This window comes from Chlamydomonas reinhardtii, chromosome 17, assembly GCF_000002595.2.
Source record: "Chlamydomonas reinhardtii strain CC-503 cw92 mt+ chromosome 17, whole genome shotgun sequence".
Classification (NCBI taxonomy): domain Eukaryota; kingdom Viridiplantae; phylum Chlorophyta; class Chlorophyceae; order Chlamydomonadales; family Chlamydomonadaceae; genus Chlamydomonas; species Chlamydomonas reinhardtii.
This window is the reverse complement of record NC_057020.1, coordinates 6,615,682-6,628,854: the sequence shown is the minus strand read 5'-3', so window position 1 is coordinate 6,628,854 and position 13,173 is coordinate 6,615,682. Positions and strand designations below refer to the sequence as shown.

Here is a 13,173-nt window from a genome sequence, read left to right as displayed (position 1 = left end):
CTCTTAGCTGGAAAGCGCACGCGACACGCCACACCGCGCATTCGCGGTCCAGCTCATCATAGCTCGGCCAGTAGCAGTGCTGCCCACACATCGGGCCAGGGAGTTTCCCCCACGCACGCATCGCACACGCTCTCATGCTCTCCTTGCTCACATCCGCTGCTGGAGGTCAATCCATAGCCTTATGTACGTACGCAAATTTGTAAGGGTCAGAAAAGGATACGACACAGAAAGGCACTCCCAGGCACAAGACCCTTAGGAGGCAAAAAGCCAGGAATGGATATGTTCGAACCTGGTACCGTAATCGTCACGATATGTACGAAGCGAGGACAGGTCATGTAGCCGTGTAGCGCATCGCCACAATTGCCACAATTGTAACAACACTTACACCACCATGAATGCGGATGCACTATCTACGCATTGCACATCTTCTTGCTCTAGGCTTCAATTACGATCGATGCAAGCTCATGCCGGCCACCAAATAGGGCCGGAGGACATCCGTTCCAGGCAGCACGAAACCGTACGCACAGTGCCAATATGTATGGTGCGTACTTCATTCCGTGATGCCTAACCAAAGTGTATGTACGTAGCTTGCAGGTCAAGTCTTAGTGCAATCTAAAGGGAATGCCGCTTAGTCAAGCAAGGGCCCTATCGATCGTGCAGAATGCTGCACACCGCTGCTTACAGTTGCTTCATGCGACGTCCACCGTTGTTGCGGGAGCGGCCGGGGCGCGGGGACGGCTCGGGCTCAGGCTCAGGCTCATCATCGGGCTTGGGCGACTTGCCAGACTTGCCAGGCTTGGGCGACTTGCCAGGCTTGGGCGACTTGCCAGGCTTGGGCGACTTGCCAGGCTTGGGCGACTTGTTGGGCTTGCCGTTCTCCTCAGGCTCAGGCGAAGGCACGGGCGACGGATACACACCCGCGGCCGAAGTCATCATGCGGCGAACCACTGCGTCCACCTCCGAAGCGGCGTCAGTGGCGGCCTCGAGCACAGAGTCAAAGATGGTGGCACCCGGATGCGCCTCGGCGTTTCCGGTTGACGGGGCAGTGTAGGCACCTGCTTGGTAGGTAGGCATGTGATATACAGGCGCGGAGGGTGAGCAAGGGGCACGGATGATGGCGCTGCGGCGGCGGTGGGTAGAACCCCGCTGTTGGCACAAGTAGACCGTACCCCGTTCTCACACGCCGCTGTTACTTGCATTGCCTAGGCATCCCTCAAATCCCTTTCGGCATTGATGCTTACGTACCGTTTGCGAAAGCGAGGATGAGCTTCTGCAGCAGGCTGCCCCAGCGTTGCTGGGAGCCGTCCTTCCAGCTGTAGCCCAGCCACACCACAGCGCCGCGGCTGCCGGCCTTGCCGAAGGCCTGGGGGGGGGGCAGGCAGTGGCGACATGCATGGGGTAAGGGTCAGGCCGCTACGAGGTCAGATGTGGTACGTGCACAAGGGGCTTGCTACGGAACGTGGGAAACGGATGGAGAGACGAACGAAGAGAAGAAGGGGCTTGGCGTTGTTGCCGTGGCTGGCGAGCAGCAGTGAACGTTGCATGCGTAGTGCTCATGGCTGCATGTTGAGCGCGCACCGCTGCTACCCCCCTCTCCGTCCATCCCATCCCCTTAGAACCCATCCCATTCCGCACCTGTGCGACCACCTTGGTCTCGTCGCCGCCTTGGGTGTACAGCGGCAAGCTCACGGCGCCAGCGTCCTGGTGGCGGCACCAGGTGAGGGCGGTCAGCACACGCGCCTCCTCCAGAGTCTCAGGCAGCACACCGCCGGCGGTGGGGGGAAGGAACACCGATGCCCACTCGCTGAGCTGAGGCTTGGTGGCGCGGATGATGTGGCGAGAATCCTGGGAGCTGGGGTGGGAAGAGGAGCACACGTTCCACTCGCCTGCATTCGTGCGAGGTTGGGGGTGCAGCAAGGGAAGGGGGGGGGTCAGCGGAGGCGCTCCCTCGCTCGGAACGAAGGTAGGTGGGAACGGGCAACTTGAGTTCGTGGAAAGGAACATGCGTCGGGAAAAGTTCGTTATTACTCATACATGGGGCAGCCCAGTGCCCTTATGTTAGTGAGCTATGTCCTCACATCATGGCTACATGAAGGCCTCACCTTGATAACCAAGCACCTTCAACACAAAATCACGAGTCGCGGCGCCGGCGCTGTGAGCGGCATCGAGCAGCACAACCAGGCCGCCGGCAGCTACATACTCTGCGACCTTGCGCATGTCCTCCGCTGAGCTGTAGAAGTTGTGGCCGTTCTGGACAGGAATCACGTACGCGGCAAGCGAGCTAGCCCCAACGAGCTGGGGCTGGCCATGCGTTGCAACCTCCACCGACAGGCCGAACTGCTCAAGTTGCTGCTGGAGGTTCTGGGGTGCGCTATCCCAGTTGAGATCGAGGACTCCAGATTCCTCGCTGAGGTAGAACGAGACCTTCGGTGCAGGATAGGCGCTCGCAAGGGAAATCACAGAAATCAACGCTACGGTGCGCGTGATCAGCGCCATGGCGCTGCGAGTAGTGTGTTTGGTCATTCCCGAGTTCATTTGGAGTCAAGAATACTTCTGATACTCGGTAAACGCACACCCTGGCTTCTTATGCGGGCGGCGCCAGGTAGCGGTTGTGCCCGTACTAACCGCCGCCCCGAACTTCACTTCACGTTCGATGGCAGCTGCCCCGACCGTGGGCACAACACAGTCGCAGCATTGTAGCTTTGCTCTGTCAAATGAAAAGATTGTTTTGCTTACATCATGAACGAACACCGAGCCGGGCAGAAGAAAACCGTTCTGTCGGCCTCCGCGGGCTCGATCTGAGGAGTTTCAAAGTGCTTTGGGTGCTTGAGCGTGTAGTCTGGCAATTCAGACTGTATGGAGTAGCAAACAGGGCGCGTCGATCGCCTTCCGCCGCCGGCCGTCGAATTTCGATGGTCGTCAAAGTCGGCCAGTGGCGCAGCAGACCCCCAGTTGCTTTCTTAAAAGTGTGTTCGAGTAAAGATCGCGTCTGTGTACTTCAAGATGCTCGGATGTTGAGTATTGGGCAACCTGGAGCTGAGCGGCATGGAAGTAAGGGCACGTGCGCCGAAGCTGAGGCGAAACGTGGCGAAACCGCCCAGCTCCGCAGCGCGATGTATGGCTTGACCTTTGTGTGGATGCAAAGTCTATAGCGGCAGTGAGGCTGGCTTTGAGCGCATTGGTGGGGTTGATTGGAGCGCTGGGGCATGCGACTGTGGACTTCCAGCAGTCACAGCGCCTACACCAGCGACATTCTCCGAGGATTCCGCTTTGGCTTTGGCTTTGGCTTCACTTCAGCCTGAATTTCGCTCTTCTGGATTTATGACTCAGGCTTACGTACGCGGCTCTGGCTTTGCTTTACCTTATGGGCGGTGCGTTCTACATGTTTTCTGTGCTGCTGAATTTTTTTGCACTTGGCGAATATTCCGTAACAGCCTCTAATGTTTTACCAAAACCAAAATCTGTGAACAACCCTTGTGTAAGGTTCTTTGGGGGGCGAGCCAATATGTAGCTGCTTCGCGTGTGCCGACGCATAGCGCTGTCCGGACGCTTATTGCATTGCGTGTCCGCCCGAGCGCGCTGTGGGCACTTTAGTCCGCACGCGGGGCTACGCACGCATTAAGGCACCGCGGTCACGACTAGGGTATGTGCCGGTGGTTGAACCTTAGAGTGCATTATTAAACGAATTCATGAGGCAATAGCACGTAAGTAAGCCTCGAGCAACTGGCTAGACGGCGGAAAGGGAGGAAGAGACATAAGGGAAGGCCGTGACACGATGGTGTCACGGAAGGGGGCAGGAACTAACATGGACTGCCACCAAGTGCTCGGCGAGATGTGGGCACGATACAATATGGTCGTGCGGAGACCACTGAGATGGTATTGGCCGGTCTGAGCAGTGTTTGTAGACGCGGCGAGGAGGAGACGTGGGCATCGGTAGAACTAGGCTCTGGACCCTGACAGTACGCGGCCAGAAGGGCACAGGGCTACGCGAGTGTGATTTGCACATACATCTGTACATAAGAATGTGACATAACGAGGAATGGGCTGCAGTCTGTCGACGACAGTCCGGGCATGGATTTGCGGAAGCTCGCTGCATAGGGGACTTGATTGCTCGAGTCCTACGGCGACGTGTGATTACGATAATTGGTTAGGTTGAAGCGGTAGGAGCGTTTCCCCAATGGGCGCTCGTTGACGCGGAGCCATTCTACGCGGTTCGGCCCTCCGGCTACCCTGGCCGCGGCGACCGTCTTTAGGCCACCGCCCATGCCCGTAGTCCGGGGGCCTAGCGCGCTTGCTTTTGTGTGACATTGCTAGGCGGCGATAGCGTTTGCAGGCCTAGACTTTGAGGGACGACTAGAGAACAGGGCGGGTTGAGGGATGGAGACTGGGCATTGATGCTCACACTCTTCCCTAGCTTGCCCCGTGCCCTTGGTGGCCCTGGGGCGTTGTTTGAGCTACGGTGCGCATTTCCAAATAGCGACGCAAGCAGGGGGTAGTTCAGGCGCTGCATGGGGACGCTGCATGAGGGCAAAGTCTGCGTGGAAGCTGGCCCCTGCACCTTCCAGGCCTAGCTCCCCTGCGCCAATCGCGATGGTGGAAGGTGCCCGGGGCAATATAGGACCGCTCCGGAGCGCCAAGAAAAGAACCCGGCACTCCTGTGTAATACACCACGAGTAATTGACAACTTGCTCATACCGGAAGAACAGTCTCCCAGCCCTCAAGGGCTCTTCTCCCCTGACAGCGAGCCTGTCCACAAGTTTCCAGCGCCAAGGCGCGACAGTTATTGAGGCATCGGCCTTCAGCCCGAGCCTCCGTTTCAGCGGGCCCCTGTGCCCCGGCTTCCGCATCCGCACGCCTGGTCGCATCGACCCCGTGCGCGACTCTTCGTGACCCGTCTGCCCCTGCGACGCGGTCCTGTGGTATCATACGCATCTCAACTGCGTAATTCGGCGGCTTCAAGCGCCTGAGCGACGTCAACGAGCCTCGCGAGCCCCTCGGCCAAGGTCATCGCCACCTGCCGACAGCTCTGCCAAGGCTTTGACCTTCTTTCTGGATTCAGCTATCCTTCTGGTGTATCTTCTATTTAAGACTACTCTGAGATTCTCCTGACGACCCCAACGTGAAGACCGGCTTGCGAGCATCGAATCGTCACCGACTCCACTGGGTCAAGACCCTGAGCTATTCAAGACCTCCAACAAGACCTCCAGCTCACATCTGAGCTCTGTTTGGAAACAACGGACTGCCTATTGAGATTCCGGTTCCATCTCGGTTGCTTCGCCAGCCCGACGCTTGGCCTACAGCAGCCAGCTTGTGTTTATATTACGGGAGAGACAGCGCCCAAAGAGTACCGTTGCTTGGACTTGTGCTCGGCTTGACATGCTCGTGTCATTGCCCGCAGTCCGCCCCGGCACATTCTCTCTCAGGTATTGCGCGACCCCAGCCCTCCTGGCTCGGCGCCCAAGCCTACAACTATATCCTGACCGCCAACGACGACCCAGTGGATTTATCAAGGCCTGGTTTTACTTTGGTGCAATACGGTACCTGACATCAACGTCGGACATCACCGGCAACATCTGTGTTCAAGCGCATCCCCCTTGCGACGAACGTAACAGCCGCAGGCGTCGTCATACGACTGCCGCTGGGAGGAGCTCCGGTGTAGTCGGGCCCCAACCTCATCGCGCTGCAAAAGGTGTCCGCCCAGCAGGACGTGGCCGGCCCGCGCAGAGTAGCGACAAATACAGCCCCCCCCACAAGGACGGGCTGGGTTCTGCGTGTACTGCTGATAATGGTCACAGATTGCTTTGAACCGAAAACCCCGCGGGACACAGGCGACAGTTGAGAGAGTGGTTACAAAGGAGAAGGAAGGGGAAAGGCACAGCACCACACCGGCGGCCGCAACCTGCAATACAGAACGCCAGGGACCACCGCACCAGCCACCAAAACCCAAGGGCACCCCTCCAGGACAAAGCAAGGGCAGACCGGGGCCCCCAAAAACAGGCGAAGCAGCCACCAAACTCAAAGGGAGCAGAAAAAAGAAAAGAAAGGAGAACCCACAGGGAGCAGGAAAAGGAGAAACCGCATCCAAGCAGGGGGGTTAGGAAGCAAAGTGCCAGACCCCATGCCCCGAACCCCTCGTGAGGGGCAAGGTGAGGGGACGACCGACCCCCCCACGGACAAAAACGTCTTGTTTAGGGGTTAAAGCCCCTTCATTTAATGCCAAATTGGTGCCGATCGACTCATCTTGACGAGCGCTATCGCTCCGTGCGATCGGCGGTGCTGTTTTGAGACTTCGTCCACACGCGGGATCCTATCCATGGGAATCCCCTGCCTCGACCCGGCCCACCCCGTGCTCAACTCTCTGCCGTGTGACGAATGGACTGTGGGCATCGGCAGCCTTGTTAAACGTGAATACATGAGCACCAGCGCTTGAGAGCCCCGCCACGTCAGTGCGCATGTGTCGAATTGGGGGACATGTGCCGACACGTCCACGCCAGGACGCGCACATTACCCCTACCACGCTTTGTTTGTGCTTACTACAGCATAGAATGCACATATGAACCTCGTAGTGCTGCGTTTAGATCCCAGTTTTGCTTGTGGGGTGCTTCCCGAAATCCGCCAGGATGGGCTCCCGAAATAAACCCGGCGGACCCCCAGGGACGATGGCCGACCCCCCAACTTTGAACGCCCAGAATTTCTTCACCAGACTACCCCTGACGCAACTAAACGTACGTGCGTAAAGCGCTTCTAAAGATCTACAATTTTGAGCATGGGGTAAGATTCTGAGCTTTCCAAGGCCCCCCTGATCCAAGCCCAAATCACCGCGAGCACTGGACCACCGCAGGCGCACACACAACTAAGCGCCGGCACACCCGCACCAACACACCGCAAACCGGGCCTCGGGCCCCATGCAGGCCAAGGAACACAAGCAGCTGCTACCAAACCGCCACGCACGCCCACCGATCCAAGCGGCCGCGCGCACTGACCCAGAAACAAAGCAGACCAGCGACCACGCGGGACCCATCGCAGGTCCACGACCAAGGGCAGGCACACACGCACCAACACGCCGCCAAACCTGGCCAACACACTACAAGGGCCCGGCCCAGAGCGCCCGCAACAACTCCGCGTCCGCGCGCGCCGCGACCTCTAGCAGCTGCGGCACCAGGCCCCGTGGGCACACGGGAGGGCCACCGTCCGCCACCCAGTCCCGCTCGAAGGCACAGACGTCACCACGGAGGGACCTCAGGATCAGAGCGCGCCCAGTGCCACGACAGCACACTGCATACTGATCACTCGCATCCCATAGCGCCTGCGCCGCGGACAGGACCGCCTTCAAGGTAACGCCGGGGCTGGCAGCCTCATCGCGGTCAGCCAGCAAGGCCGTGACGTCCGCCGCGGACAGGACGGTCCCGTAGTCGCCCTCGCCACCACCCACAGCAGGGTCCGGGCCCACCCCAGCCGCCCAAGCGTCATCACCGGGCTCGCCGCCACCACCGCCAAGCGGGCCTTCTGCAGCCAGGGAGCTGGTCGCACGCCCAGCAGTGCCGCCGGCCGCTCCAGCCACCGAAGGCGGCGGCCGCCGCCCAGCCGGCGGCCGCAGGAAACCAGCCCGCACGCCAGAGCCCGCGGCCCCGACGACGCGGGTGTCCGCGCGCTTGGCGGCAGGGGCCTCATCGAGGCCGTCGGCCTACAGAGGTCCACGCCGCCCCAAAGCCGACCGCGGATCCACCAGCATGCATGGCAGCAGGCCCGCCGGCATCACCAGGAGGCGTTGGAAGTGGTGACGCCCCAGGAAGCGGCGGTGGCGCCGGAAGCGGCGGCGGCAGTGGAAGCGGCGGCGCCGGGGGAAGCAGTGACGTCGGCGGAAGCGGCGGCGGCGGTGGAGGAAGTGGCGGCGGCGGTGCGAGCGCAGGCACCACGGCCGCCGCCGGCAGTGGCTCGGGCAGCACGCCGGCGCCACGCTACCTTCCGCCGCCGGCCTTTGCGAGCCTTGCCGGAGCGCGCTGGCGGGGGAGGCGACGACGGACGCCCCTCTGCGGCTGCGGCGCCGGTACGCACGCGGCGGCGGGTGCCGGGCGGCGGCGGCGCCGCGGTGACGGGTCGGGCAGGGCAGCGGCGCGCCCGCGGCCGCCGCGACCACCGTGAGGCGCCGGACCCGCTGCGTGTGCTGGCTCCACCTCCATGTCGTCCGGCCCCGCCACCCAGGCCGCCGCGCCAACGCCAGCGCACGGAATGCCGGACCGCGCCACCGCATGTGCTCGGGCCGCCATGGCCTGCGGACTGGGGCCGCCCCGCGCTCCGCGAGCATGGGCCGGCGCGCGACGAGCGGGCGACAAGCACTCAGCTGCGAACGCCAGTGCAGTGCCGGCACAGCCAGCTGTCCGACGGCACCTTCTTCAGGCCGCCCAACCACCGCAGATGCCAGCCGCCGTCACAGCCGTCATAAAGCAGCTTCTGGGGCGCATTGTCGGCAACCCTAGCCAAGCTGACCAGCACATCTTGGTGTGTGTGGGTGCGCTGATCTCGGATTCTCCGTCCAATCCCCGTGCCGGCATGGCCCTGCTTAGCCCCCCATGAGAGTGATGGGACTTTTTCAATGGGCCTGGGCACATAAACCCCACCTGCCCGTGTAGGGATGCCCGGTGCGCCCGTGTCAACGTATCAGCGGTAAACGTATTATGCATCACTGCCCCAACATCGGGGGGGGGGAGGGTTGTGAATACCAGCCCAAACTAAACCAAACCAAGCTAAAGTAGTTGAGCACAAGCCGAGGCGTTAGTTGCAAGCGATAATACTTATGGGATCGGGACCGAGCGAGGCGTCGTGGAGCAGTAGGGCGAGCGGCGCCGGCGATAAAATGTCTCCGCCCGGGCTCAGTGGCGCGCACAACAGCACAGGACAGGCACGCGGAGACGACAAACAGAATCGTTCTAACGACTTACCTGGCGACCAGGAAAGCAGCCCTGACGCCAGGCAGGGAGCGTCGGGCCAGGAGCGCGACATGTGGTAAAGGGGAAAGGCAAAAATCGAAAGGGCAGGGCACAGCGAAAGGACCGAGGCGCGTCGGCGGTAGGATAAAGAACGAGTAACACAGACAAGACTACACACAGCCCAGGTGGCAAAAGAGGCAGAGCGGGCGCAAGACAGGGGTTAAGGGCAAGGGGCGCCTGGGCGGACGGCATGGGGGCGGTTAGTGGAAAGAGGATGGAGGCGGGCAGTGCGGGCCGCGTGCGGGCCGCGTGCGGCTCCCCACAAGCACTGCCAGTCTGGATGCCCCGCACGCATAGGGGGCACCCAGATGCAGGGACGGTCAGACGGGAGCAAGCGCGGGGCGGGTAGGCGGCAAGCACAGGCAGGCGACAAGGTGGGGCGTCAGGGGTTGTCAGGGGGTACTCACGATGTGGTGGCGGGCGGTATTGCTCAGGGGCTAGGGCAGCCCGGCAGCCGGTGGTGGTGCAGGCGGCGGCGGACCACAAAGGTAGACATGACACGCGAAGAGGTCAATGGGCCGATGGGGCTGGGTAGGGGCGGCGGGGGGCTCCAGGTATCTGTCCGGGTGACCGCGGCGGACGAAGTACCGTAGAACAGGTGGGGGTTACGCCACAGAAGGGTAGTTAATTGGCGGAACATGCACGGCCGGCAGCCGCGCACTGAGGGCGGCAACCAGCTGTGCGGTCTCGTAGGCAAAGTCTTCCACGCACGGGGGGTAAGAACCCCGCAGACATACCCCACCCTTCAAATGGAAAGAGCCAGACGAGAGCGTCCAGAATCCGCTTTCGGAACTTTGGTCGGGGTAGAAATTGCGGAGATATGAATGCGGATGCTACAGAGGGGACAGTCCCAGCACCCAAAGACGCCGAGCCATCACAAGCCATCAGGGCCCAACTTGACTCCACCAACCCCGACTTTGCTGCAAACCCTCCCGCGGAGATATGGGCTCTCAAAGTTCTGGCTCGGTTGCTTGTCGGTCCCCAACTCCCCAAGGTTTCGTCACGGTAGGTGTGCCGGAAACTTTCGTGTAGGCAGGGGGGGGGTAGAAAGCTCAGGTTCTTACCCGATGCTCAAAATTTCAGAGCTTTAAGAGAGCATTATGCACGTGCTTTTAGGGAGTTCAGGGCCGTCAAAGTTGGGGGTTGGTCGTCGTCCCTGGGAATCCGCCGGGTTTCGGGAGCCCATCCTGGCGGATTTCGGGAAGCACCCCACAAGCAGGACTAGGGGTCAAACGCGGCACTACGAGGTTCATATGTGCACGTCATGCCGTAATAAGCACAAAGAAAGCATGGGAGGGCTAAGTTGCGCGTCCGGGCGTGGGCATGTCGGCACATGTTCCCCCAATACGACACATGCACACTGACACGGCTGGGATCTCAAGCGCTGGTGCGCATGAATTTACATCTAGCAAGGCTGCCGATGCACAGTGTCCATTCGTCACGCGGCAGAGAATTGAGCGCGGGGTGGGCTGGGTCAAGAGGATTTCCATGGATAGAATCCCACCTGTGACCGAAGTCTCAGAACAGGACCGCTGATCGCACGGAGCGATAGTGCTCGTCAAGAGGAGTCGATTTACACCACGTTTGTATAAAATGCAGGGTATAACCCCTAAATAACAAGATTTGTCCGTGTTTGTGTGTGTGGGGGGGTCGGTCAAGGGCGTCCCAGGGGATCTCGGGGCATGGGGTCTGGCACGTTGTTTCCTACCCCCCCCCCCTGGTCTGGGCCTCATAAGACAGCCGGGCAACCCCAGACCGCTGCCAAAAGTATATAATGGAAGCTTGTTAAGGTTGGGGAATGACAGGAGCCTAGCAGACGACGAAGGTCTACCGCCTGTCAACACATGTTGAGCTGGGCTGTTGGGTGAGACCGTCTGTGGCCAAGACGCGCCCTGCAAACTACCCGTGTTTACATGATAATAGAGCTCCTGATAGAAAACAGAGGGGTTTTAGGGGGTGTACGGCAGTCGGTCAGGGGGTTTCAGTTTTGCACTGTGGGGTCTGGAACTATTGTTCGTACCCCCCATCCCCTGACTACCCTGTCCTGCCCTCTGTCCTGCCGCTGCTGTGTGTGTTGGTTTGAGCTGCTCGAGGTCCTGCCTGCGCCCTGGTCATGTACTGCTGTGGCTTGTCGGCTGATCTCGATCATGCAGGTTGCAGTGCGGTGCTGGTGCTGGTCAGCTTGACTGGGGCTATCACGCGACTGCAGCCGGCGGGTCGCAATGTCTCGATGGAAACCGCCCTCCACTGTCGCCTGGGGGTTTCCGACTCAAAGCAATCTGTGATCATTTGTAGTACACGCAGATCCCAGCCCGCCCTGGCGGGGCTTTGTTTCGCCTCAGCTTCGGCGCACGTGCCCTCACTTCCAAGCCGCTCAGCTCCAGGTTGCCCAGCATTCAATATGCGAGCATCTTGAAATACACAGACGCGATCTTTACTCAAACACACTTTTAAGAAAGCAACTCGGGGTCTGCGCCGACCGACGTTGACGACCATCGAAATTCGACGGCCGGCGGAAGTCGATCGACGCGCCCTGTTTGCTACTCCATGCAGTTTGAAATGTCAGACTACACTCTCTAGCATTCAAAGCGCTTTGAGATTCCTCAGGTCGTGCCCGCGGAGGCCGACAGAACGGTTTTCTTCTGCCCGGCTCGGTGTGCGTTCATGATGTAAGCAAAACAATCTTTTCATTTGACAGAGCAAAGCTACAATGCTGCGACTGTGTAGCGCCCACGGTCGGGGTAGCTGCCACCGAACGTCAAGTGAAGTTCGGGGCGGCGGTTGCGACCAGTACGGGCACAACCGCTACCTGGCGCCGCCCGCATAAGAAGCCAGGGTGTGCGTTCACCGAGTATCAGAAGTATTCTTGGCTCCAAATGAACTCGGGAATGACCAAACACACTACTCGCAGCGCCATGGCGCTGATCACGCGTACCGTAGCGTTGATTTCTGTGATTTCCCTTGCGAGCGCCTATCCTGCACCGAAGGTCTCGCTCTACCTCAGCGAGGAATCTGGAGTCCTCGATCTCAACTGGGATAGCGCACCCCAGAACCTCCAGCAGCAACTTGAGCAGTTCGGCCTGTCGGTGGAGGTTGCAACGCATGGCCAGCCCCAGCTCGTTGGGGCTAGCTCGCCTGCCGCGTACGTGATTCCTGTCCAGAACGGCCACAGCTTCTACAGCTCAGCGGAGGACATGCGCAAGGTCACAGAGTATGTAGCTGCCGGCGGCCTGGTTGTGCTGCTCGATGCCGCTCACGGCGCTGGCGCCGCGACTCGTGATTTTGTATCGCAGGCGCTCGGTTATCAAGGTGAGGCCTTCATGTAGCCATGATGTGAGGATATAGGTCACTAACATAAGGGCACTGCTGGGCTGCCCCATGGTGAGTAATAACGAACTTTTCCCGACGCATGTTCCTTTCCACGAACTCAAGTTGCCCGTTCCCACCTTCGTTCCCTCGGCGCCTCCGCTGACACCCCCCCCCCCTTCCTTGCTGCACCCCCAACCTCGCACGAATGCAGGCGAGTGGACTGTGTGCTCCTCTTCCCACCCCAGCTCCCAGGATTCTCGCCACATCATCCGCGCCACCAAGCCTCAGCTCAGCGAGTGGGCGTCGGTGTTCCTCCCCCCCACCGCTGGCGGTGTGCTGCCTGAGACTCTGGAGGAGGCGCGTGTGCTGACCGCCCTCACCTGGTGCCGCCACCAGGACGCTGGCGCCGTGAGCCTGCCGCTGTACACCCAAGGCGGCGACGAGACCAAGGTGGTCGCACAGGTGCGGAATGGGATGGGTTCTAAGGGGATGGGATGGTCGGAGAGGGGGTTAGCAGCGGTGCGCGCTCAACATGCAGCCATGAGCACTACGCATGCAACGTTCACTGCTCGCCAGCCACGGCAACAACGCCAAGCCCCTCCTACTCTCCGTTTCCCACGTTCCGTAGCAAGCCCCTTGTGCACGTACCACATCTGACCTCGTAGCGGCCTGACCCTTACCCCATGCATGTCGCCACTGCCTGCCCCCCCCCCCCCCCCCAGGGCTTCGGCAAGGCCGTGGGTGATGGCGCTGTGGTGTGGCTGGGCTACAGCTGGAAGGACGGCTCCCAGCAACGCTGGGGGAGCCTGCTGCAGAAGCTCATCCTCGCTTTCGCAAACGGGAAGCATCAATGCCGAAAGGGGTTTGGGGGATGCCT

General features: G+C 60.6%; 3 protein-coding genes across 3 annotated transcripts in view; 1 reads left to right on the top strand and 2 right to left on the bottom strand.

Annotated features, from left to right (window-relative positions):
• Nucleotides 1-3,122, bottom strand: CHLRE_17g743747v5 (uncharacterized protein). The gene is made up of 4 exons (XM_001690688.2): nucleotides 2,103-3,122; nucleotides 1,636-1,886; nucleotides 1,246-1,363; nucleotides 1-1,055 (listed from the first exon to the last, which is right to left on the bottom strand). The coding sequence occupies exons 1-4, from the start codon at nucleotides 2,521-2,523 to the stop codon at nucleotides 679-681; spliced, it is 1,167 nt and encodes a 388-aa protein (XP_001690740.2). The 5' UTR covers nucleotides 2,524-3,122; the 3' UTR covers nucleotides 1-678.
• A 1,568-nt stretch (nucleotides 3,123-4,690) lies between these two features.
• On the bottom strand, nucleotides 4,691-9,122 carry CHLRE_17g743697v5 (uncharacterized protein). Its single transcript, XM_043072701.1, has 3 exons — nucleotides 8,940-9,122; nucleotides 7,963-8,036; nucleotides 4,691-7,684 (listed from the first exon to the last, which is right to left on the bottom strand). Exons 1-3 carry the CDS (start codon nucleotides 8,998-9,000, stop codon nucleotides 7,085-7,087), a joined length of 735 nt encoding a protein of 244 aa, XP_042915160.1. The 5' UTR covers nucleotides 9,001-9,122; the 3' UTR covers nucleotides 4,691-7,084.
• A 2,270-nt stretch (nucleotides 9,123-11,392) lies between these two features.
• CHLRE_17g743647v5 (uncharacterized protein) overlaps nucleotides 11,393-13,173 on the top strand; it is a 4,005-nt gene continuing 2,224 nt past the window's right edge. The window contains exons 1-2 of the mRNA XM_043072700.1: nucleotides 11,393-12,296; nucleotides 12,508-12,758. Of these exons, the coding sequence (XP_042915159.1) occupies nucleotides 11,876-12,296; nucleotides 12,508-12,758 (672 nt within the window). The 5' untranslated portion in view covers nucleotides 11,393-11,875. The remainder of the gene's footprint in view (nucleotides 12,297-12,507; nucleotides 12,759-13,173) is intronic.